Below are 24,218 nucleotides of genomic sequence, written 5' to 3' on the forward strand. Positions count from 1 at the left end.
CAGCCACAGTCCCCTCCACTCGTCCATAGTGTAGTCGTGCCCTTCCATTGTCTTTTCTCCCATGCTACCATGTCTCAGACACAGAAACAATGCATGCATGTCTCGCCAACTACCGCCATCAACCCTCGTCGGCCTCACCGCTGACCAGTTGGTCGAATGCTTCCTCCATGCTCGCCAAAGTGTACCGGATACTGGAATGCAGATAGCGAGGACATCGTGACAGGCAACCGCCGGCGGGCCGCAGAGCGTGGCGTTTGCCTGTGTAACAAACCAAACAGACATGTCTCGGGCCCATGCATAAACTCCGCCCACACGGGCTTCGTACCTGGAAAGAAATAAACTAGTTAGCTCCGTCAGCTTGAGACACGATAGGTTGCCTGCTCTGCCCTTTTGGCGACGGAATCAAGTCAGCAGTATGGAGGTATTGCCAAAAACGAGGGATCCACGGGGACGAACAAAGACGCTTTGGGTTGCCACTTGACTTGGAAAGTTTTTTTTCTGGTTTTTTTTTATAAAAATAAAAAAAATATAAAAAAAAAAAAACCAGAAAAAAAAACCAACACGTTTGCACCACTGGGGCCATGGCGATACTTAATGCACGTGTGTCAAGGGCGTATTATGCTGTGTGGGTGTGTAGGTGTCAGGAACAGGAAGATGGTGATGGTAATCGCAAGGACGCATTTACATGTCGAAAAAAAAGGCTGTTAGTTTGTGGTGTGTCACGGATCAAGGCTGGCTGGCTGGCTGAAGTTGATGTGTTTCGTATCATGTCGACTACGTAATGAAATCCCCCGGTCTGAAAACTGCCGCCGTGCTTTTATGCCGCTGCTGCAAAAGTCGTCACGAAATTGAGATGCCGATGAGCCGTAGCAAAGAGGCGGAAAAAAAGTGATAGTACAAGCGAGGCTGTCATCCAAGCGGAAACTCGATAGGATGACGGCGAATGGGTAGGCCCACCCCAAAACAAGTGTCGACCAGTGCTGCCGCAAACCGGAGAGTGCCAGTCCCAACCCCTCAACCCTCGGAACTGTCGAAAGTCGCAACCCAGAGAAAGGCTAAGAAGTAAAAAGATCTAGAACCCCAGAGGCTGCCAAGACGATGTGCCGAATAAACAGAGGCCGTTTAACCCTCCAAGATTGCCGAAACTCCTGCTGTCCGAATCGCGTTTTAGGATATCCGATTTTTCCCCAGTGCCAGACGCGAAAAAACAAGAAAAAGGAAAGAAATCCCGTGCTGCGAAGACGTCAAATGCCAGAGAGAAAAGGGATGCCCGATACTTAGCGAGCGCCTAGAGAGGACGAGTCAGTAACTGATTGTCGAGGGGAGGGCGATCAAGGTCCATTACCGTAGGGGTCACGGCTGTCGCCGCGGGGAGCAGCGTCGCCATAGCCGGCAGCGGCAGGAGGAGCGGCGTCACGAGGACGGGAGTCGCGCTCACTCGGACGATCGTAGCCACGGTCAGCGCGGTCACCACGGTCGTAGCTGGGACCACCCCGACGGTCATCACCGCCACCACGTCCGCCGCCATAGCCACGATCATCACGGCCGGCGTAGCGGTCAATGCCACCACGGCCACCATAGTTGTCGTCACGCTCGCGGCGGTCATACCCGCGGTCATCACGGTAATCACGGCCGTAGCCACGGTCATCGCGATAGTCACGGCCACCGCCGCCGCCGCCACCATAGCCGCGGTCGTATCCACGATCAGGGGCCCCACGGTCGTAAGCGCGGTCATCCCCACGATAACCACGGTGAGAGCCGCCACGGTATGAGTCGTCTCCACCACGGTAACCACCGCCGCCATAACCGCCGCCATAGCCACCACCACGACGACGGTCATCAAAACGACCACGGCCATCTTCTGGTCTAGTTAGCCTTGACCGTTACACAGATGATGGAAGGAACTAGATACTCACCGCGCTTGGGAGGACCGAAGTACTTGCCCGGGGTGGGAGTGCGAGGACGGGCGCGACGAGCCTTCTCAATAGAAAGAGTGCGACCCTCAATCACCTCACCACGAAGGCCATCAATCGCAGCCTCAGCCATTTCGGAAGTAACCATCTTGACGAAGCCAAAGCCACGGGACTCGCCAGTGTGGGGATCCTTCATGATCTGGCACTTCTCAACCTCGCCATACTTCTCGAACAGACGGGTAACCTCGGCCTCCTCGAGACGAGGATGGATGCCGGTGACGAAGAGGTTGGAGCCAGGATTGACGGCACCATCTTCACCCTTCTGGGAGTTGTTATCACTCTTAACCGGGGCACTGTTGGACGACGAAATCAATTAGCGGGTTGGCTCCAGACGATGATGAGAAGCTCATGTTTTGTCTAAATAAATCGAGACAAACATACCGGTCGTTACCGTTGGGTGACATGGAGCGGCGACGCGACTCGTGGCCATCATCGCGGCGAGGAGAAGCACTGCGGTCTCGTTCGTAGCGAGGAGCCTCGTCTGTGTTAAGAGAGGGAAAAACGTCAGCGATGATGCTCCTCTCGATCCGAGTCGGAGATGATGGAGTGGAAAAGAAGCCAGGGTCGACGCGCGCCACACGAGACGCGATCGACATCGATTGATATCAGCAGCGACTTACCATCGAAACGGTCGCCATTGGCGTTCTCGTAGTCCATCGACGTGGTCGCCATCTTGGTGCTTGTTTGTGTAGTGGATGTGAATATGGTTGTGTTCTTGCGAAGGGAAAATAAGAGAAGGCCGCTGCAAGATTTTTGGTGGAGTTTGGGTGCACTCTCGGCGACAGAGAGATTTTGGCTTTTGGGGGGGGGTGGGAAGAGAAAAGAGAGCGAGGGAAGGTTTGGTTCGGCCCAGAGCGCGCAGAAGGGAAGGATGACGGGACAGGAAGAGCTCTGAAAAAAATGGAAATTATCAATGCGCAGCCTGGCTGCCTGGGGTGCAATACTGCCAAGACCTAGAGTCGCCGCAAAGGGGGATTTCGTATTCTCTACGCCTTGTTAGGCCTTGTGAAAGTGAATTGCTCTTCGTTATCGATAGCAGAGTTTTTCCGCGAACAAAAGAGGGGAAGGATTTTTAGGACAGATAAAAGGTCCAGAGCGAATCAGCAAGAACGAAGGAGGTCATGCGTGCCAATTAAGACATCCTGAGTGAATAGAAGAGGCGACAATGGCCGGTTGCAACAAACGAAAGGTTCAATGTTTGCCTCTCACCCTCTTCTAGTTGTTACGGTCTAATTGCATATCTAGCCTAGGCAAGTGAACATGAACTAAGCCAAGAATGGCCTAATCAGGGCGAGCTTGTCTTGAATTAACTTCTCCACTCGACCCCAGATCTCGGATCTTATCAATCTCAAAGCAAAGGGCCACAGTCACCTCACCCGACAAGAACAACACCGTGAATAGCAAGTGTCATGACTCGTGATTTCTTGAGACTTGCATAAGGATGCTGAGGCCTCCTCGTGATGGATGGTGGTCATGGAGGAGGGATGTCAAAGTAACAACAGCAGCCAACAGAGTGAGTGGCAAATTAAAGAGTTGTCCTCTCCATGATTGGACAACCCAAAGCAAACTCAAGCGCCTCTCTCCCACTCTTCTCTCCAACATGTTATCACCACTCACGGAGCTCCATGCATCACGAGGCTGTGTGTTATCATGCAAGCTCGAACAGCTGCAGCTTAAAACAACGGCGGCACGTGCGTGGATGCCGCAACACGCACCTTGATCGCAAATTTTGTACCCGAAATGAATGTTGCATACAGCTGCTTGAAGCTATACTATCATGGCCCTTTTCAGTCTTCGTATGCCCTCACATAGACACCAAACCCAGGTCCTCAAAGGTCCTCCCACCCCTCATCATCATACTGCTCACCAGTAGAAAGATCCCTCATCAGCACCAACTCAACATCAACCTCCCCAGGCTCCCTCTTATCCAAAAACTTCAATGCCTCCACAGCCTTGCCTCCGCATGCCCTCTCCAGTGCCAAGAAGGCAAAGTGCCCCCCAACCACCGGTCTCGCCATGAACCAAATCCCCGGGAACCCTCCATTGCCCTCTGTATCATACAAGTCCGTAAAAGGACGATCTAACACCACGTTAGCAAATACACCATCACATGCAGTGGAAAGAGGAGAAGAACCTACCAGTCTCAGTCTCATTCACCCACCTGGCCACACTCGTCAGAATCTCCGTCCTCGTCTTCCGTCCCGTCACCGCCGCCGCAAAAAACTCCCAGTCACTCTTCGTATACAAGTGCCTCGAATCCAACGGCAGCCCATACTTTTGCAGAACCGCATGATACCAATCGCTCTGCATCTGGTAGACCTTGTCAGGGATAAAGACGTTCCCATCTTTTTTAGGCCCGTAAGCCTGTTGTCCAAGTGGTAGCTGACTTTCCATCCTCGGCTGCTTCCCACTCTTTCTCCCTCCTGTCACCGAAGATTTGTTCTTGTCCGAAACATGGAAACACAACAGCGAGTCCGCATACAGGTTGTAGATAGTCGTCCACGATCCATACCAAGTGTACGCCAGCTTGGCATGGGTCCCATCCCTCGAGATGCCATACTCCTGCCACTTCTCAATATACTCCCCCGCCGTCTCCCGATAAAACTTTGCATCCTCCTTTTCGCCCACAATATCCGCAATCTCGCTCATGGCTTTAATCCCAATAATCCCTTTCAGCGCCAAGTTCGTCTGGTTCGCCAACCACCCCGCAAAGTCATCCGTGCAGAGCTGATTATGCGGAATAAGCGACTCCCTGACCAAGTAACCCGTCCACTGCTTCCAAAGCTTGTAAGACCGCGACAACCACTTCTCCGCCGCCTTGGGCGTAGAGCCAAGCTTAGCCTCCCCTCTGGGTAAATCAATCCCATACTCATCCACACTCTCCCACCACCTCTTCGCCCCCGGAGCCGTCCTCATCCCCTCCGCCCCCTTTGGCCTCACAAACGCAGGATCAGTATCATACCTCAGCGCATTCGCCAACGCCAACCCCATAATCAACATATTCCCACACTCCTCCACAGGCATATACTCATCCCTCCCATCCGGATGCCCCGTCGCGTTCGGAAAATGCGCCCCCAGATCATGCATCGAATAGTCGTTCGGATACTGCCCGCTCAGCTGGTGCTCCAGCAGCGGCTCCAGCAGATACGCCAACCACCTCGGGTTGGTATACAGGAAGAAGGGAAAGGCCGGGAAGATCACATCCACCGTCTGGAAATTCCCATTGCTCGAAATCTCCTTCAAAAACAAAATCGGGTCCTCGGGCGTCCCCGAAAACTGCGTCGCCCCCAGCACCTGCCTCGCGCTCAGCGCAGCAATATCCTGATACTCCCTCGACCCAGACTCATACGCATCCCGTGCCAACGCATCCGAATACTCCCCCGCCAGATTTGCTGCAGTCTCAAAGTCATCAAAATGCCAACCCACTAATTCATCCGCATCGGTAAAAAAACTCTGCCAAAGCGGCCTCATCATCGTCAACCCCCTAGCACTGGCAAACTGCACAACCGGATCCTGCACCAGCGCCCACGTAAACCTCACGCTCTCCTCCCTTTTCTCACACTTTTCCTTCCCCTTCCCCCCATCAGCCAATTTGAACCCCTTTGAAAAAGCAAAAACCGGCTCATCCTCCATCACCCTCCTGAACTCCCCATCCACCTCATCCCTCAGCTCCCCCCTCTCCGCAAACAACCCCCTCAGCAAAGCACTAGTCCCACTCTGATACCTCACCCCGTTCTCCCCTCCCGGGGCAGAAAAGTGCAAAGTCCCCCACTCGGCCCGATCCCCAAACTCGGTCAGCAGCTCCTCCCTCTCCCTCCTCACCTTCCAAGTTTTTATTCCTGTCTTTGTCCCATTTTTTGTCGCCTTTTCTTCCCCCGGAGGAGATTCAAACATCTCCCACCGCAAAGTATTATCCCTGTTCCCCGTCACCCACTCCCCATTCACATCCGTGTACAAATCCAAGTCGTCGCACCCCGCAACAAAAACAGTCATGTACCCCGCCGGAATGGCCTGTCTCATCGTCGAGGAGGGTGTGATAGGTGACAGGAACGAGAGCGTAACTAGTACCGAGGATTCTCCACCCGCCGCGGGGATGGAATAGCTCAGGTTGGTGGTGGAAGCATCAAACGTTACGCCGAGATACTCTGGATACGCAATCTTGTGACGTTTTGTCGACAAAGAGTCTTGCGGCCGGCCGAGGAGGGGGTAGACCTTCCCCGAGGCAGAGGCCATGACCGAGAAGCCGACCTACACACCCGTTGGTTTAGTAGCTGGTGAGGGGGTTGGGAAAAAGGGGGGGGGAAGGACGTACGTGAGCACCAGTCCAAAACATTGGCCAGTTCTCCCATGGTGCATCACGGGCGTGGTATAACCATGTACTCAGGTACGGGTTCCGGACGATAAGCGGGACGGTGTTGGGCGTGAGTGTTGACGCGCTTGCCAGACCACCGGCGGCCAGCAGGAAGAGGTTGAACAACCGCATTTTGTCTGCCCCTGCTGATGGTGGAAATGTTTGTCGGGTACGGCTACCGAAGGGGGGAAAGGTGGGAGGGGGGTTTAAAAATGACAAAAAAAGAATGTTGATACAAAATCACGGAGGAGGAGGATAGGGGTAGTCTTCAATGGCGGAAACCAGACGGGTGCCGCCAATATGATACCACCGGGCGGCGGCCCAAACCAACTGAAAGAAAGCGCTGCCTTTGCCCAAGCCCTCGGGGGAAACAGAGCAGCTGTAACGACTCGAGTTACCACCAGGAATCAAAATAGAAAACCGCAAGGTCACACAGCAAAATAATAGCAGCCATACACATACAGAGTAGAACGCATTGCAAGAATAAAACCAAACCCCAAAAGCAAAACAGGGCAGCGAATCCTTAAATCCAAGCTCCCAACGCCTGTAGGATGACGCCTGTTTCGAGATGCCCCTCTTCAGATGAACAGGGAGGGGGGAGCCGGTCGTCCAATTAAGCAACCGGTCATGGGGCTTCCACAGGGATGTTGCCCCTTTACCCCGCAAACTCCGGGACCCATGACGGGGCAAGCTCCCGCTGTTGCATGAAGCTGTTGTGTGTCATTTGTGGGGTCCGTTGCAACTCTCGGGTCCACGATGAGCTCAGACAATGATTGTGCTATTGACAGTGGGCTATCTGTATCTGATTTCAGCAGAAGCAACTCTTCCCAGCAATGTATAAGGTAAGTCTCAGCTGGCGTATTCTCCCAAGTATGATGATAAAAACACACACAACGCATGCCTCCCAATATTTCCCAATAACATGAGCTAAATGCGCTCTGTTTTCCTCCGCTCGCTAACCCATATGACTCCTTTCCCAAACCAACGCTGGTTTGGTTACATTATATATAGTGGCATGTGACACTACTGCAAAGCCAATGGCAGAACGACAGGAATTGTAAAAAAATAAAAAATAAAATAAAAAAAAAACCGACAAAAGTAGCCTATGTGATCATGGTTGATGGTTCCTGATACTCGCACAAAATCCAATCAGCTGCCACGGAACAAGAACTGCAGGTCCTCCGGACTCAGCGAGTCCATGGCGGCATCGTCCGAGTTGATAGTCGAGTTGATCATGTTGGTCTTCTTCTCTTGCAGGAGCACCATGCGGCTCTCTACCGAATCTTCGATGCACAGTCTCGTGATCGTGCAGGGTCGCGTCTGCCCGATGCGGTGGCATCTATCGGCGCTCTGCCACTCACTGTGATACAACAGATTAGCGGGTGCCATGTGACAAGCTCAATGGTAACGAAACAGAATACTTACGCTGCGGGATTCCACCAGGGATCGACGATAAAGACGCGAGACGCCTCTGTCAAGTTGAGCGCTACACCACCAGCCTTGAGCGAGACGAGGAAGCATTCCACATCCGGATTGGTCATGAAATGATGAATCGAAGCCTGTCTCTGAGCAGGTGTCATGCTACCATCAAGCATCACAGTGGTGATACCCGCACGGCGGAGACGCCACTCGATGAGCTGAAGCATGGTTGTGAACTGTGAAAATATGATCGACTTGTGAGAGGCATTGTCCGAGCGCAGCTTGTGGAGCTCGTGGACCAAAAGCTCAATCTTGGACGAGGACGTCCAATTCTCCATCTTGATCCGGTTGATGATCGAGGACTTCTTGACCATGGTCTCGTCCTGCTCAATCTCGGGCTGCTCAAGATCAATCGAGAGGGGAATGTGGCATTGTGGGCAGTTGGGCTCCTCTGCCGAATTCAGGTAACTCTTGACACATGTGCGGCAGAAGTCATGCTTGCACCTAGATCGGATGGCATCCTCCGCAGTCTCGTCGCATATGGCGCACACGATGACGTTTTGGCCGCCCTCGCTGTGCTTCTTCAGGAGCAAATCCGGGTGATCAGCGACCTGGCGCATCTGCATGATCAAACCGAAGATATTGGCGTAGTTGTTGAGGAGAACACCGGTGGCCACATAGGTATCGAATTTGCGTTGACCGTTGGTCATGATCGAGTTTGCGAAATCGTTCTCAGCTTCGCCGAAAAACTGACGTTCAACATTGATCTCCTTCACAGGCAGCTCCATCGAGTCGGTGTGGTCCTTTTTGAGCCGACGGAGCATGATTCGATCCGTCAGGACGCGCAACTTCTTGAAGGCCTCGGCGCCCTCTCCACTATTCCCGTACTTTTGGATCGGGTTGAGCAGCTCCTGGTTGAAGACCGAAACATGCTGCATGCCTCCATGCTTGCACTCGGTGCAGCGACTGTCCTCGTCCATAGACCATTCCATTGTCTTACAGGGACAGTGCTTGCATAAATAGCATGCGAATGGACGGACATTGAGGAAACGAATCAAGGAGAAAAACTCGCCAATGCGATTTTGCAGAGGAGTCCCGGACAAGCACCATCGGTATGTGACCTTGAGGGCGAAGCACGCCTTGGCTGTCATCGTGGTTCTCGTCTTGATGGAGTGAGCCTCGTCAAGAATGATGCGGTGAAACTCGGTCTGGTGGATGACAGACTTCTCCTTGACAAGACCTCCTTGGCGCTTAAATCCCTTTTCTTGCTTGCGGAAGACCGACTCCAAGCTGTTGTAGGACATGATGATGACATGATACTTCTTAATATCTTTCATCTTGATATTCTTGGACTTGGCGTTTGTGCCGTGATAGACAAGCGTCTTCAGTGTACCGTCGGTATAGGATTCAATCTCAGTCATCCATTGCATCAGAGCAACCGGAGGGACGAGCACCAGTGTCGGCTTTGGCTGCGGGAAGTCGGACATGATGAGGGAAACGGCCTGGATTGTTTTGCCAAGGCCCATCTCGTCACCCAGAAGGCCCCCCTTCCACTCGGTCTTTTCCATCGCCTGCATCCAAGCCAATCCCTCAAGCTGGAAAGGCTTCAGCTGGCGAGAAATGGACGTTGGCTGCACCGCCTTTCCAGCCTTTAAAATGGGCATATTCTTCAGATCCTCCCACATTGTCGTGAGCTCGGGGTGATTTTTCTCAAGACGACGACGATCATTCCTAACACGTCGAGAATTCGCATAAGATCTGTAAGCGCGTCGATTGGCCATGGCTGTGCGAATAGCCGAATTGCTCCTATTAGTTGGGGCTCCAGCGGTGCTGCCAACTTCAGACGCGATGTTGCTGCCATCGTCGTCGCTAACATCGTCGGCGGTGCCATCAAAGTCGTCTTCAGAGATCTCGCTCTCACCTTCAGCCACGTTGAGATCGTGGTTCCTGATTGGACCGGTTGGTGGTCTTGCTGCTCGCGTCTTGATCAACGGAAGAGAGTCATCGCTGTCGACCTCTTCAAAGTCGTCATCATTCTCGTCGTCGTCGTCATCCTCTGAATCTGAAACGATGGCGGGTCTCTTAACACCCACTCGCGTCTTTGATGTTTGTGGAAGAGACACTTCCTCGTTCTTCTTACCATAACGGCGAACGGGTGCACGTGCACGTGGAGAAGTGAACATGGCCTCGGTCTTGCCCTTAGTTAGACCGGCTCGCCGAGATCGGGTTTTAGCCTTTGTTTGGAGAGAGGGGATCGCGAAATTGGCAGCAGCAGCGTCTTCCTCCTTCTGCAACCTCCGCGCAAGCTCAGCATCTGGGGAATAGTCCGAGAGCTCTTCCTCACTGTCCTCGATGACATTTCTCTTGCGCTTGGGTGCGACAGAGTATGGGTCGTCTTCGGGGACCTTTGAAGGTCTAGCACGGGCTCTCCGAGTGGTAAGTACCACCTCGATCCTCTTCCCTGGAACAGTCAAGGGGGCCTCGGTAGGTACTGGCGTCGCAACATTGCTAGTAAGCGGCGTCGAATATTCACTTGCCGAGGAGTAGGCTTGGGGGGTCGGCGAAGCAGATGATTCTGTGCTCAGAGCCAGCTTTTTGGCTGGGGGTTTGCCTCTTTGCTTGACCGAGGGGACTGAGTCGGGCTGAGGGGACGCCACTGAAAATGACTGTTAGTAGAGGATTCCGGGGTCGCTTAGGGGTCTTCAAGATTGGAGCCATCTCTGCCATTACGGCATAGAATTGTCACTTGGATGTTAATTATTGTTTACTTACCAACAATCTCGCCGGCTGCGAGCGACCTCCTCGTCTGTACCATCTTGAAGTACCAATGTTGATCCGAAGGTGGAGGTGTATTTCTGACGAAAGAGGGTACGGTTTTGTGGGTTGTAGAATTTTTGATGTCCGCAAGAGAGAGATTTCACAAGAAAACAATAGCGGCTTGATACTCAAAATTTGTTAGAAGAAATCGGTTGAGTTGTGCAGATGAATAGGTAGGGAGCGGGTTGTCAATCAATCAAGCCCCTGATCAGCGAGCTTGGAAAGTGCTCCCACCACGGTGATCTGGGGATCAGAGTAAAATGGTGTGCACGCAGTCTGCGCCGAGGAAAGGGAGGAAAAGGCCACCAAGCAACAAAAAGTCCACGGGCGATAATTGGTCAATGAAAACCTCGTGGGACAATGGAGGCAGTGAGAAAGAAATTTATTGTCGTCGCCACCTTCAGGAGGTGAAAGGGCTGCGCTGTGCAAGCTAGAGGCGGGAAAAGCTGAGAGCAGTGCCAGGTGCCCAGGTAGGGGTTCAGGTTCGCGTTTCCATCTGACACGAAAGCACATGACCTGGGCCTTGATTGATTTGCTGGAGCTTTGCTTTTTCTCCACGTAGTCCAGGCAGCAAGAGGCAAACCAGGCAAGGAACGGCAGGAACGGGAGGAGCAAGTTGCCCTTCTTGGGTTGACTTTTTGTCTCGCACGGTCCACTCGCCCCTTGCTGCTCTCTCCTTTTGGAGTTCAGCTCCAGCCTTGGAATCAAAGTCAGGTGCTTTGGCGTCAACAATGGGGGCGAGTTTAAATTGATTTTGCCCCTCTTCGCGTTTGTCGCTGCATGTCGCTTTATTCCCAATTTTTACCCTGGGGCGATCTAAACTCAGGCTGTCAGGTCGACATTCATCCATCTTGTTATAGCTTCCCTCCCAAACTGTCACAGGCAAAGCTTCGAGATAGCCAATATGTGAGTATTGCCTATCTTATCTCGCGCCGTCTTGAGATCAACACATTCTAACATGAGAGAAAGGTCCCGACAGACTCGGACGGTTGGGCGCCGTATTATGGGCCCGTTAGTATTTTTTGGTCTTGTAAACGGCGCTTGCAAAGGTCATGTTAGCTGACAGATATCTGGTGCAGACAATCGGCCTTGACGGACTTTTTGGCTGTAAGTGGTCGCCCCTGACATCTTGAGCCCCAATTCAGGACAGATCAAACCAACTAACTGCCAACAGTCGCATAACATTTCGGCAAACCAAATCAGACTTGATGCTGAGGCTCGTCGTAGAGCGGCTGCCCAGGACAACCAAGAAGGTCAAGCTGATGCTGCTCAACAACAACTCTTGAATGAGAATGGCGATTTCGACACCCAGTCACCGGAATCTGACGAGGACGAGCCCGTTGTGGCATCTACCGGTCGAGTAACAAGAGGAAGAAGCGGAGCCCAGGCAACCTCTGAAGTCGAGCGGCGGAAAAAAGAGAAGGAAAAACACGCTATTGATAAGATCAAGGCCAGCAAGAAGTTCCAGAAACGTAAGCGCGATCCTGACGCTTCAGATGACGACGACGACGACATTGTCCGCGCGCTTTTCAACGAGCGTGCGAAGCCTCTACCGGGCCAGATGGAGAACTGTGCCATCTGCAACACACGGTTTACGGTAACACCGTACTCCCGCAATGCCCCTGACGGAGGCTTGGTCTGTTCACCTTGTGGAAAGGAGCTTGCTAAGGATGATCCTGCTCCCAAGAAGAAGACCAAGCGTGCCAGCGGAGGACCAGTGGGTGCACGTCGCCAGACCCAGAGCAGGATTTTGGATGGAACATACCATGTCGGCGGCAAGAGCCTGATGTCTTTGTGCATTCAGACCTTGGCAAAGAACATTGATCTTGCCGAGGATTTGGGTGACTTGCCACCCAAAATTGTAGACAAGATTGCTCGAAAGCTTTCCAAGCACCGTCTTCTCAACCCCACGACACTCAGCCTGTTCCTGAAACCAAGCAACCAGGGAGTGCTCGTATATGACGGCGCCAAGCTCAGTGCGGACGACTTCTATCGCATCTTCCATTCGGTCCCGGAACTCAAGAAACTCAAAGTCCGCAACGCCATCCACTTCAAGGACGAAGTGGTAGAGTATCTCGTCGACCGTCATATCGTCCTTGAAGATTTGTATCTTCACGGGTGCAATCTCATCTCCGAAGGGAAATGGATCGAGTATCTTCAAAAGAAGGGTCAGCCCCTGCGATCACTTCGGGTATACTGGACAGACAAGCATTTTACGGATGCTGTTCTTGCAGTTATTCCCACTAGCTGTCCCAACCTCACCCGCCTCAAAGTCTGCCACAACCAAGCAGTCACCGGTGAAGGCCTGAACCACATCGCCAAAATTGCCACTCTCCGCCATCTGTCCCTCGACTTGCGCGAGGCAATCCACCCGGATGTATACGTCAAACTCTTGACCGCCATCGGACCCCAGCTCGAAACACTGTGCTTGACCAGAGTCCCCGAGCTAGACAACACAGTCCTCGACGCCCTCCACATGCACTGTCGCAATCTGAAGAAGCTCCGCATCACCGACAGTGAGCTCATGACCGACGCCGGATTTGGCCGCCTCTTCACCTCAACCTGGTCCAACCCCGGTCTAGTCTTCCTCGACCTCCAGAAATGTCGCCAACTCGAATCAACGAAACCTCGCGAGAACCCCGACGGTATCGGCCTTTGCGATGAAGGGTTCAAGGCCCTGATGGCTCACTCGGGCAAGACGCTCCAGAATCTGAATGTTCATGGTTGTCGTCACATTTCCTGCAAGGCGTTTGAGGAGGTGTTCACGGCGGATAAAACGTATGAGAATATGCACAAGATGGAGATTTCGTTTTGCGAGGAGGTGACAGATTTTGTGGTGGGGTGTATCTTCCGGAGCTGTCCTAATCTGAGAGAGCTGAATGTGTTTGGGTGTATGAAGGTGAAGGATGTGAGGGTGCCGAAGGGGAAGATTTTGGTTGGGGTGCCGAATGCGAGGGGGATGGTTATCGAGGGTGAGGATTGAGGCGGTTGGTTGGGCGTTTTTGCGGGTTTATCATGTGGAGGGCCAGGATGTTGGAGTCCTGTCGTGCTTTTTGTTAAGCTTTAAGGATTCCACATCTGTGGCTCTAGATACCGGGGCCTTTTCGTCAAGCTCGGGGTGTTTTGGTTTCGGTTCATGTTGGGCGTTTTACAGCGATGATTTCGATGATATTCTCGCTGGTGTTTTGTTAGTATCCTCGATTCGGCGGTTTCCTTCCTTCCTTCTGGGGGTACCATGGTTATGGGGTCATCGCGTTTCGAGCTACGGTTGTTGTGTTAAATCGGAATGGAGCGCAGATTGCTTTCTCACAAGAGCGAACAAAACAAGGAAAGAGGGGGAGATGAAGTTGATTTAAGCTTATTGTACATTCTTGTTCATCACCTAACTAGTTGGTCAAGCTTATCTTGTCCAAAGCCGACGATATCCTCCCCTTTCCACACTCCCTGCCTTGGCCGCCAGCCACGGGGACGTGGAGGAGGTAGATCGACCGTTGAGTTGGGCCGCGAGGTACGTACCCGGCCGGGTTTAAAGATATGGGGACCAGGTCTAGCGCTCTCGTCGGTCTGGGGAAGGTCTGGGGTCTACTGCTGGGGAGGGAGGGCGTTCACCACCCTTTTTTTTTTTTTTTTTGGCTGGGAAGGAAAGTTGGAAGATAACATGGTATTGTACATAGATTAATTAATACATTGGTTTTAATTCTAGGAATGTCATGGTTGTGTGACGGTGAGGGTGGTGTATTTAACGTTGCTACTCTTGAATTCTGTTACCTTGTTGAGTGTAGTCTGAATGTCATCTACAAGGTCAGGTTGTCCATGTTTTGAAGGGTTGGTGATGGGGCTCGGGTTGAACAGGAGGGGGATGTGTTGTTGCTCGTTGTTGTTCTCCTCGTCAACAAGGGGGGCTTTGATGTCCATCATCACCTTCACATGCTGGCCATTGATTCGAGATTCTAGATCGTTTGCTCCGATGTAGGACGTGAAAAGAAGAAGATATCATGCCATTTTCACATGTATGATGATGAGTGGTTGACCGAAGCAGGATGTAATGATGATGATGTTGGAGCTGGGCGTTTACTCCGTAATCCAATCCCACGTGTAATTCACATGTTTCGAACCCTTCAGCTGTTGTTTACTGTCTCTCTCTCTCTCTCCCGCCCCTCACCGGCTATTGAAGTCTTGCGCTCTTCGACTGTAATTGTTCATGATTCCCTCCGATTCTGATACTTCCCTTCTTCCGAACTATTCTCTTCCTCTCGGTTATACAGTCGTGTTCTTCATGATTGTTCAATACCACCCTCAGATCTCGTCATCGAGAGTGGTGGTTCGTCACCTTTACCCGAAATCTACTGAGTCATAAATATGTGACTCTTTACAGGGTAATCCGCTGTGAAGCCTTACATGCTTTACATGTGAAGGGATTCCGCACCTCCCATCTGTAAGACTTTACCGAGCGAGGTAACCAAACCGGTAAATATCCCCCCTCTCCCTCGGGTACATGGTATTTCACACACATCCCACATCTTTTCCCATCCCGAGTAGTACCCGGAGTAGATGGATGGTGGATAGTCTGGCCTTCAACAGCCATCACCCCTGAATGAACCCCAACTTTTTCAACCCACACTTCCCCCGCCAAGCTCCACATCTTTTTCCCGTGGGGAATTGAATGAATGTTTATCCATGACACGAACCCCTCCACATATCCCATCAGAGCCGCAACTTGTCCAGACCCGGGAAGACCCAGCCACCACCCCGCTTGAGTCACGAGCTTTTTCTTCGGCCTCGATTCTCGGGAGTGTCTTTTTTCCAATTGGAGGCTTTGGGGGAGTTCAGCATACCCGGAGTTTTGCCACGGGTTTTTGGATATTCGGAGTTTGTGCGTGTGTGTGGTGGTTGGCTGGCTGGCCGGCCGAGCACACCGAGGAAGACCCCAATCACTCGCCGGGCCGAGGGAGTGCCTCCAGGGCAAAGCACCCCCCCCCCGCGTGGCTTGCTGACGACAGTCACCATCACAAAACACGGGGATGGTACCCTTGCTGGCCATTCTCATCCCATGTTCTGTTCCGATGAGAAAGCTGGGGGAGTTGATGCCTTCACCATCCCACGTTCCACGCCTTGTTCCTTTTTCCGATTTTTCTGACCAAGCCAAAAAAAAAAAAAAAAAAAAAAAAAAAGATCTGGGGCACAGCCAAACCGTGGGGATCGTTGCGCAAATCCGAAAGAGGGGCCAGCAGGCGGTGAAGCTCGTCCGAAGCTTCTCACCGGATTCTGTGGCGGCCATGGCAGTGGTGGAGTCCGAACCCCAGCTGACCGTGGTGAACCCTACCTCTCGACCGGGGGCGAGATCAACCTTGTTGATTTTGCGGGGTGTCACGGAGAGCCTCACCACGTCTGAAGATCTAGAAAAACGGTGCTCGCTCCGTTGTCGGAACTTTTGATGCGGGAATGCTTGCTTGCATTTCTGATTGTTCGTCTGTCACCTGCATGTTGCCTTTATGTGCTTCCGGTATCCCCCGCAAAATCCAACTTTGGGACGAAAATTGGGAATTTGGAGGGGGGGATCGGAGGTGCTCCGGGTGGTACCCGACCAAGATCCGGACCAACACCGGTCTTTGGCGGAACATGTGGTGGTGTGGGGCCGCTTGCCGGCACGGCACCTCACGGACCTCCAGCGTGTTCTTGACCGAAAGTTGCAGGTTTGGGGCCAAAGCTGCCGCTCAGCAGGACCTTTCAAGGCTAGCTCGGAAATACCACGCTTGGACTCCTGTAGACGATGCCGATCTGCTTGAGAATTGGTGATGCATTCGTGGCATTGAAAAACTCGAGGAAACGAACAGGGCGAGGTTGCTGGGCCGCAGACGGGAAGGGCGGAGATCAGACAATCCTCGTCAAATCGAGAAGGTAACCCAAGGGGCACACTGTTGGGGTTTTCCGAATCCATTTCCCCAACCCTCTTTTTTCACTCTTTGTGGTCATTTTTGAGAAGGAAGTCACGCGGACGTCAGCAGATTGCATGCCTTGTACGGAGTACCTTGGACAGCCTCACGGCCCAATCCCACCTCATCCGCTTGTTCCGTATCTACAACAGTTTGTTATGTAATTCTAGACCAAAGTGACAGCACTCAGAAGCGTGAAAAGAGTTCAGACGAAAAGCAGCATGCCGTTGGGGTCGTCTGTTTGAGAGCGGTGGAGGCCGGCGGCACATCAGACATCAGACGCGAAGCTGTCCCTGTTTCACCAAGGGCAGGCTTCTCGAAGTCGTTTGGACGACATGGAGGACATCCCTGCGATGGCGTCGGGAGAAGTCGGGGGAAAACCTGCACCATCCATGCAGCCCGCAAACTGCATGCTCGTGCCTTCCCCGGGCCTGCCCCTGAGACTCCATCGCCCCACCGGCCGGTCCCCCCTTCAGACGATTTGCGATGGACCCACCCACACCCCACCGCAGCTCCACCGGGTCCCATTGACGGCTGTGACAGTGTGGGAATCTGCAGAACCGGAGTAGCGGTACCTCTCGACCGTTTGAGATTGAAATTCCCCTTTTCCGCTTTCTCGGTGAAATCTCTGCTATCTCGCAGAACTCGCAGTGGTTGTATATATCGGCGCCATTTTGCGACAATTCGGAACCCGACATATATGCCACGATAGCGAATTTCCCGGCAGCACCGGTTTTCTTGTACACAGTGCCGCTGGAGCCGGTGTGTAACACCAGCAACTGATCAAGCGTGTGCCTCTCGCTGGACTTATTAGGTAATTCTGCAAGGAGTGGCAGAGGTCACGGGTTGTCGCTGTGACAAGGGAGACTGTGTATTTTACAGATGAGAGGCCGACAACCGATCCCGACTTGGCTGCCGGCCAGCATCTCAACTTCAGCCGACGGTTCGGGACGAGGCCCCTTAGCCCAAACAGGCAATGGCACCCCATCATCGACACTTTGATTGGTCAGGTGCTGCGAGGTTAGTGGCCTGTCGAGATGAAGCTGAGAAAACCTTCCTCCCTTGCTGACCCCAGAAAACACGGAATTTTCAGGACTGTTTTACAATACATGATTACACCCAGCTGAAAGACACAAGCAGAACGTCCTGCTCATCGGCCCCAACGGGTGTCCGCCATGTTTTTTCACTCTCATGAAAATGTGATTGTGTGCTCTCAAGCAGGTCTCGGCGGGCGGCTGATGAGGTTCGTTCTCAGATTCCGGCCATTCCCATAGCTGCAGGAGTGACCACCTTCGATGTGACGGCGGTACTTGGCTTGGCTCACATGGCGCAGGAGGTACCTTTTTTTATTTTTACGGATCGAGAGGTCTGGGTCTGACACACCCTGGCCAACCAACCACTCAGCAACCAGCCTGTGACGTCGCGCGCAACGGTGCGGCGGTCAATTCTTTCTTGATAATTTTTTTTTTGTTCTCTTCCCAACGAGAATCAAGCCCAGGGCCCAACAAATTGTTGCTCAAAAAAAAATAACGGGATATTCGGGAGCGATTGTGATTAAAGCCCAATATGCGTTTCCATGGATTCCGCGCCGTGTCGGGAGCCCATTCCGGTCCTTGTTGAAGTGGTTGAACCTCTGGGGTGTGATTGTCGGTGACTCCTGCTTTCGGTGTCGCCCGGCCGTGTAAGTGGAAACCCTGACCGCTACGGGAACTCGTACCGGTACCGGCACCCCTGATGACAGGGGATCGTGACTTCTGTTTTTTTCCCCCCCAGTATCCCACCCATCGAGGCCCAACGTGCGAGCGTGCCCAGAGAGAGGTCGTAGCCCTTGAAACGTGCAACGAAACCTCCAGACAGGCCTCCGTCGCATCAAGTAGTAAGGTGTAGCAGGCGATGGAGCTGCTGCTGGCTTCTGCTTCGCGCCGCCGTGGTCTTGCAAAAAGGTCTTAAAGAGGAGGCTTGCCGTCGCCAACAAGCATTGTTGTTGTTGCTGTTGTTGGAAAGACACTCCAACAACCATCACTACTGTTGACCGAAAAGGCTCTGGTGGCCCAATCGATTACACGCCCTAGCGGTAGTTTCAGTCGCCGTAATACTACTTCTAATAATACGCCCGCTGGTCGCTCAACCCTCGACGCACTAGACTCACGCCGCAGGGGACCCTCCCGTTCCTGTTCCTCCTCCTCTTCGAAGACTTCTTTTGTTCTCCCGACTCCCACACATCCTTCCCCTCGTCACTCGCACATGCAATGGCTTCGTATGCTCCCAGCGCCTCTTCATCCGATATCTCAACGCCTCGGTCAACATCCCCCTCATCGTCCTCAGTAGCGTCGGCCCGGTCCTCGCACTCATCTATATCTACCTCTAAGCGCATGTCCATCTCGTCTTCGCGCAGAATATCCGCCGCCAACCCAATGTCGTCTGTTGACATCGCTGCCATTGAAGAAGCCATGAGAATGGCCAACCTCGACACCCTCCGGGGTTACCAGCAAAAAACCTACGGCGAGGTCAAGCAGTTCGCCGAGACGCAGTACCTTTCCCAGAACCAGGCTCTTGGTTACCAGGTCATCAACGAGCCCATGTGGAATAAGGGTGAGTCAACATTCTTTTCTCTCTTCTCTTTGCGCGTCATTCCGGTTAGCAGGGGAAGCGGTGCCAGAGCTTAAATCTTGCACCGTGTCCGAGCAGACCTGCTCCCGAACCTGTCCGGACCATCTGACTCGAATACCGGCTCTCCCCCCCCTTCTCCCCCTCCCCTCTCCCCCTCCCTCTCTCTAAAGCATCATATCCCCCTACCTCCTCTCCTCCCGGTCTATTCTTTCTGAACCTTGATGAGCCTTTGCCTCCATCAATGACCTCCCGCATCCTCCCTTCGTTGCGCACCATGGCAGCTAACATCACGTCCCTCCGTCAAGGCCTCTCTTTTACCCCAGAGCAGCGCATCGCCAAGAACCTCACCGGTCTTATCCCACACGTCATGGAGGACTCGGGCAAGCAGTGCGAGCGTGCGCTCAAGATGATCCGGACTCGCCAGACCAACATTGACCGCTATCTCTATCTGTCGTCGCTCAAGTACCAGAACGCCGACCTCTTTTACCGCCTGCTCATCGACAATGCGAAGGAGCTCATGCCTCTGGTGTACACTCCCACCATTGGTGACGTGTGTCTTCAGTATTCTACTCTCTACACCCGCCCCGAGGCGCTCTACATCTCCATCAAGCAGCGCAAGTCGATAAAGACGATCCTCAAGAACTGGCCATATCCAAATCCCGAGATCTGCGTCGTGACAGACGGGTCTCGCATCCTGGGCCTGGGCGATCTGGGCGTCAATGGCGTTGGCATTCCGGTAAGTCACGTCGGCAAAAGCTGTGGACGGACGCAGCGGGGTCCCGGTGGGCTGGTTGGCTAATTTACATGCATCAGATCGGCAAGCTAGCCCTGTACACGGCGGCGGCGGGTATCCACCCGGATAAGACGCTCCCCATCGTTCTCGACTGCGGAACGGCCAACGAGACCAACCTCAAGGATCCGCTGTACCTGGGCCTGCGCTCGAAGCGGCCCTCGGTGGCCGAGCAGCAGGAGTTTATGGACGAGTTCATGACTGCCGCTGCCGAGGTCTATCCTGAAATGGTGGTGCAGTTTGAGGATTTCGAGTCGGAAAAGGCCTTCAACTACCTGGACCGGTATCGGAACAAGTACAAGTGCTTCAATGACGACATTCAAGGCACTGGCGCTGTTGTTCTCGGAGGGTAAGTTTTGGCCTCGCCGAAGGATCCGCAATTTTTGCTATTGCTAACCTGTTTTGCAGCTACATTGGTGCCGTGAATCTTTCCGGCGTTCCTCTCGAGGAGCAGCGCCTCGTCTTCATGGGCGCTGGCTCTGCCGGTGTCGGTGTCGCCAAGCAGCTTGTAGAGTACTACACCAAGCGTGGTCTCTCCGAGCAGGCGGCCAAGGACAAGTTCTGGCTTGTCGACACCAAGGGCCTCGTGACCAAGGACCGCGGTGACAAGCTCGCCGAGCACAAGAAGTACTTTGCTCGCGGCGACAACAACGGCCTCCAGTTCAAGTCTCTTGAGGAGGTTATCGAGTACGTCAAGCCAACCGCTCTTGTTGGCTTGACTGCCACCTTTGGCGTCTTCACCGAGTCTGTCGTCCGCGCCCTCAAGGCTTCTGTGGATGCCGGTGGTCTCGGCCGCAGACCCATTCTCTTCCCTCTCAGCAACCCCCTCACCAAGGCCGAGTGCACTTTCGAGCAGGCCGTCACCTGGACTGATGGCACCGTCATCTTTGCCTCTGGCTCTCCCTTTTCTCAATTCACCATCAAGCTCGGCAGCGACCAGGCCATCACCTACTACCCCAACCAGGGCAACAACGTCTATGTCTTCCCTGGCATCGGCCTCGGCGCCATCCTCGCCAAGGCCACCCGTGTCACCGACAACATGATCTACACCTCTGCTGCTGCCCTTGCCGGGTCCCTGAACGCCGAGGAGGTGCACAAGGGTCTGATCTACCCCCGCATTGAGCGCGTGCGTGATGCCAGCGTGATTGTTGCCCGCGAGGTGATGAAGGCTGCGCGTCGGGATGGTGTGAGTGCCCTGCCCGAGGAGCAATGGCTTACCTGGGAGGAGTGGGGTGACCCGGCTCTTGATAAGTATATCAAGGAGCATATTTATGACCCTGCTCTTTAAGTGTTTGTTTTCCGGGGAGGGGCTGGTATTGAAATTGGGAGTCTATAATGACTGGATGAAGCTGGGTTGGGAGAGAGGGAGGGGGGGGGAGGTGCATTACTGGCGTTGTTTACTTTCAGGGAAGGACTTAGCTTAGCCTTTTTTTTCTTTTTTTTTCTGTTTTCTTTGCTTTTGCTTGCCCCTTGGTATGAGCATTGCGGGGATTATAATGGGCTTCTTTTTTTTTGCGGTTATCTCTTTTTCTAATGAATGATATCCCAACGAAGAGTTGAGGAGACCAAGTTTCACACACAAGATTTGGTTTTTGGATGGACTACAATGGATGGCAGAGTGCATGGAAAACGGGAGGTTTCTGAGGCAAGACAAGACAAGACAAGACAAGACAAGATTACATTTGTTGGATGTGGCGGTGTCAAGTGAGCGTGCAAGCGCGGAATAGATAAAAAGAGGGAGGAACCCAAATACATATACTACTTGTTAGAATGAGAATGAAATGGGGGAGAGCGGTTTATGTCGAGATTGTTGATGCTTGATAGGAGAGGTGAAGGTTGAATGAATGATTTGGTGTGCAGTTGTTGTTAGCATATGATGTGTTGTTGCTGTTGTGTGTCTGATTGGTGAACCTATAACCATCACCGCAGTACCCCTTTATAACACCTGAGTGCTGTCCACCCTCTCACGTCAACATTCTCATAAATCTCTCTCTCTCACAACACCATCCCATCCCATGGTTAAACCGCCCCCAAAGTCCCCAACCTCCCCCCAAAGTTACCTCCATAAAGCCTCCTAACTTCCACCCCCTTCTCCCCATTGTATCCTCCCCCTCCTCCCTCCTCGTTAAACTCATCCATTATGAAAGCATGCAGCAGTTTGATCTCGGGCATTCTTTTCAGTTCCTCTCTGACCCAGCCGTTTTCCTGCCGGGTGACTTCGCCGTCGTAGAACAGCAGGTCCTCGGAGTCGATGATCTCCGAGAGGGCAAAGGTGAGAGGAAAAAGTTTGGAGCGGTAGATGAGCCAGAGCGTCTCGAGGCCTTCGAGCCGGAAGGTGGTGTTGTTGAGGAGGGGGGAGCAGAAGGGGTTTTTGGAGACGAGGGAGTAGTGGTGGGCGGTCCAGACTTGGTGTGGGGGAGAACCTGGGGGGAAGAGGGAGGCGATGGAGAGTGTGGAGGAGGGGGATTGGAGGCTGTGATGGGGTTAGTTAGCGGATGTCATAGAAGGGGTAGTTTAAGGGGCACATAAAGAAAAAAAAGGAAAAAAAAGCTCACTCAACAAACCTCACCGGCCCCTCCCCGGCAGGAAACAACTCCCTCCCCGGCCCCATCCCCAACCCCCACTCCCACCCCCCCATCCTCACCCTCACAACATCACACGTGACAACCACCCCGACGGTCTTCAACCGTTCCCACAAACCCCCAATCTGAAACCTCCTCACCTGCCTCTCCAACTCCGCCCGATCTTGTGGTTTTCGTATCAAGACTTGTTCGGCAAGCTGCTGTATATCCAGCGGCGGCGGCAGCTCCCCCTGTCCTACACTACCGACAATCGTAGCCGCAAAAACAGGCCCGACACTCGGCATCTTTAGCCAATCCACCCCGGGGGAAAACCAGGTATGCGCCGTCACGTACGCCTGCCCATCCATCGTCACGACCTTTGTCTTCACCAGCCCCCCATGTCTCAAGCAAACAACCCTGCTCTCATGACACGTCCCCGCCAACGGCGGCGGTGGTAATAAGTTGGTAGTCACCACCGGTCCTGGCAAGGGGTTACTCCCCCCGTTCCCCCCAACCCCCTGATGCCCACCGCCCACCCGTGGTCTCCAATCTCTCCCGACCCTTCCCTCCTCTCCTTGGGTCCCCCCCTCGAAAACACCATGGTACCCCCTCACCCTACCCACCACCTGGCCCCCTCTAGGCAAATACCCGGCCCTGACCTCCAAAACACGCGGGCAACCCCAAAGGGCAAACTCCCATACTTTCATTCTAACCTCGACCGGCAGTTTCCTAAAGTAAGAAAACTTGGGGGCTTGGGTAGAAAGCAAAAGGTGGGAGTGCACACCCCCGATCTCGCGGGTCAGCTGTCTTGAGAGGTCCCGTTTTATGACTGAGAGCTGGGACTGGAAACTGGCCTCTAGGCGGCGGTGGGAGGAATGAAGGTCGGAGGAGAGGCGGTGGACTTCTTGGGTGAAGTGGGCTAGGAGTTGTTCCCAGGTTAGGAGGGGGGGTTCGATCGTAAGAGAGGGGGGGTTGTCATCGGAGGAGGAAGGGGGGTGGTGGTGGTGGTGGTGGTGGTTGTTGTTGTTGTTGTTGTTGTTGTTCTGATGGTGATGGTTGTGGTGGCTGTGGTGGGTGGTCATTTTTAATGATACGCCGAACGCTGGTGGTGTGAGATGGATGGTTGAAATGTAGAGATATGCTGCTGGAAGAAAAGGATGGATGATGTGTTGGTAGGATATAGTTGTGGGACAAACTCCTCTCTCGACTTCGAGACCTCCTTGTCTTATACTCCCACAAATGTCTCGCTACACAACCACCTCCCCGCCAAAACCTCCCCGGCTTCAACCCCCCTTGCTCACACGAAAACTACTCACATCTGACTAGACACATGCAGACAAAAGGTGACCACTTACACGCATCTAGCCGCATCCCCCCCCCATGCTTGCACATCCTGCGTTGCACACACCCAATCAAATCTCACTCCCACCCACCCTCTTCCCAGCCTTGTTTTGTCTGATTGGGACCAAAAAAAAATGCTGTCTTGCTCAAGGGTCCGTACATAAACTGTGGCTACCGACCTCAGTCAATCACTATCATACATGCATATAAACTTTGCTGATTTTGTTTTTTTGCCTGTTGATCTCTCCGTCTTCCTCGGAGGTACCCATAATCATGAAAAATAACTCCCCGTGAACCATGATTCCTCAATGTCCATTACCACTCCCGCCCTCTCCCCCTTAAAAAAACAAAACAAATGCATATTCCCCTCCATCCATAGAATAAGTCCAGACTACACAAACATAACCCCCCCAAAACCCAACC

The 24,218-nt window shown here is 53.2% G+C and overlaps 6 protein-coding genes across 6 annotated transcripts; 2 read left to right on the plus strand and 4 right to left on the minus strand.

Moving 5' to 3' along the window:
• Positions 1 to 1,277: 1,277 nt before the first annotated feature.
• On the minus strand, positions 1,278 to 2,645 carry QC762_211080 (uncharacterized protein; the record flags this gene model as incomplete). The annotated part of the gene is made up of 5 exons (XM_062888007.1): positions 1,278 to 1,288; positions 1,346 to 1,861; positions 1,917 to 2,266; positions 2,355 to 2,454; positions 2,594 to 2,645. 5 exons carry the CDS (start codon positions 2,643 to 2,645, stop codon positions 1,278 to 1,280), a joined length of 1,029 nt encoding a protein of 342 aa, XP_062746195.1.
• Positions 2,646 to 3,802: 1,157 nt separating this feature from the next.
• Positions 3,803 to 6,904, minus strand: QC762_211090 (uncharacterized protein; the record flags this gene model as incomplete). The annotated part of the gene is made up of 3 exons (XM_062888008.1): positions 6,286 to 6,904; positions 4,112 to 6,221; positions 3,803 to 4,053 (listed from the first exon to the last, which is right to left on the minus strand). Exons 1-3 carry the CDS (start codon positions 6,454 to 6,456, stop codon positions 3,803 to 3,805), a joined length of 2,532 nt encoding a protein of 843 aa, XP_062746196.1. The 5' UTR covers positions 6,457 to 6,904.
• A 569-nt stretch (positions 6,905 to 7,473) lies between these two features.
• RAD16 (DNA repair protein rad16) lies at positions 7,474 to 13,855 on the minus strand (the record flags this gene model as incomplete). The annotated part of the gene is made up of 3 exons (XM_062888009.1): positions 10,516 to 13,855; positions 7,750 to 10,399; positions 7,474 to 7,684 (listed from the first exon to the last, which is right to left on the minus strand). The coding sequence occupies exons 1-3, from the start codon at positions 10,556 to 10,558 to the stop codon at positions 7,474 to 7,476; spliced, it is 2,904 nt and encodes a 967-aa protein (XP_062746197.1). The 5' UTR covers positions 10,559 to 13,855.
• On the plus strand, positions 11,142 to 14,115 carry RAD7 (UV-damaged DNA-binding protein rad7). The gene is made up of 4 exons (XM_062888010.1): positions 11,142 to 11,466; positions 11,530 to 11,571; positions 11,640 to 11,667; positions 11,735 to 14,115. Coding segments are annotated over exons 1-4 (1,881 nt in total). The 5' UTR covers positions 11,142 to 11,464; the 3' UTR covers positions 13,544 to 14,115.
• A 2,746-nt stretch (positions 14,116 to 16,861) lies between these two features.
• On the plus strand, positions 16,862 to 22,360 carry QC762_211120 (uncharacterized protein). Its single transcript, XM_062888011.1, is given in 7 exon segments — positions 16,862 to 17,513; positions 17,634 to 17,736; positions 17,827 to 19,085; positions 19,409 to 19,839; positions 19,917 to 20,242; positions 20,302 to 21,558; positions 21,569 to 22,360. The coding sequence occupies 4 exon segments, from the start codon at positions 18,743 to 18,745 to the stop codon at positions 21,179 to 21,181; spliced, it is 1,980 nt and encodes a 659-aa protein (XP_062746199.1). The 5' UTR covers positions 16,862 to 17,513; positions 17,634 to 17,736; positions 17,827 to 18,742; the 3' UTR covers positions 21,182 to 21,558; positions 21,569 to 22,360.
• QC762_0043700 (uncharacterized protein) lies at positions 21,913 to 24,205 on the minus strand (the record flags this gene model as incomplete). Its single annotated transcript, XM_062883395.1, has 2 exons — positions 22,449 to 24,205; positions 21,913 to 22,366 (listed from the first exon to the last, which is right to left on the minus strand). Exons 1-2 carry the CDS (start codon positions 23,534 to 23,536, stop codon positions 21,913 to 21,915), a joined length of 1,542 nt encoding a protein of 513 aa, XP_062746200.1. The 5' UTR covers positions 23,537 to 24,205.
• Between the last annotated feature and the right edge of the window lie 13 nt (positions 24,206 to 24,218).

This window comes from Podospora pseudocomata (assembly GCF_035222375.1).
Source record: "Podospora pseudocomata strain CBS 415.72m chromosome 2 map unlocalized CBS415.72m_2.2, whole genome shotgun sequence".
Classification (NCBI taxonomy): Eukaryota; Fungi; Ascomycota; class Sordariomycetes; order Sordariales; family Podosporaceae; genus Podospora; species Podospora pseudocomata.

What these genes read in the sequence shown, in the direction of transcription:
- RAD7 (XM_062888010.1), top strand. An exon ending in GGGCGCCGTATTATGGGCCC is followed by an intron (nt 11,572 to 11,639) that starts GTTAGTATTTTT and finishes TATCTGGTGCAG; the next exon opens with ACAATCGGCCTTGACGGACT. An exon ending in CCTTGACGGACTTTTTGGCT is followed by an intron (nt 11,668 to 11,734) that starts GTAAGTGGTCGC and finishes AACTGCCAACAG; the next exon opens with TCGCATAACATTTCGGCAAA.
- QC762_211120 (XM_062888011.1), top strand. Translation starts at nt 18,743, where the DNA reads ATGGCTTCGTATGCTCCCAGCGCCTCTTCATCCGATATCTCAACGCCT. An exon ending in CGAGCCCATGTGGAATAAGG is followed by an intron (nt 19,086 to 19,408) that starts GTGAGTCAACAT and finishes CCCTCCGTCAAG; the next exon opens with GCCTCTCTTTTACCCCAGAG. An exon ending in GGCGCTGTTGTTCTCGGAGG is followed by an intron (nt 20,243 to 20,301) that starts GTAAGTTTTGGC and finishes CCTGTTTTGCAG; the next exon opens with CTACATTGGTGCCGTGAATC.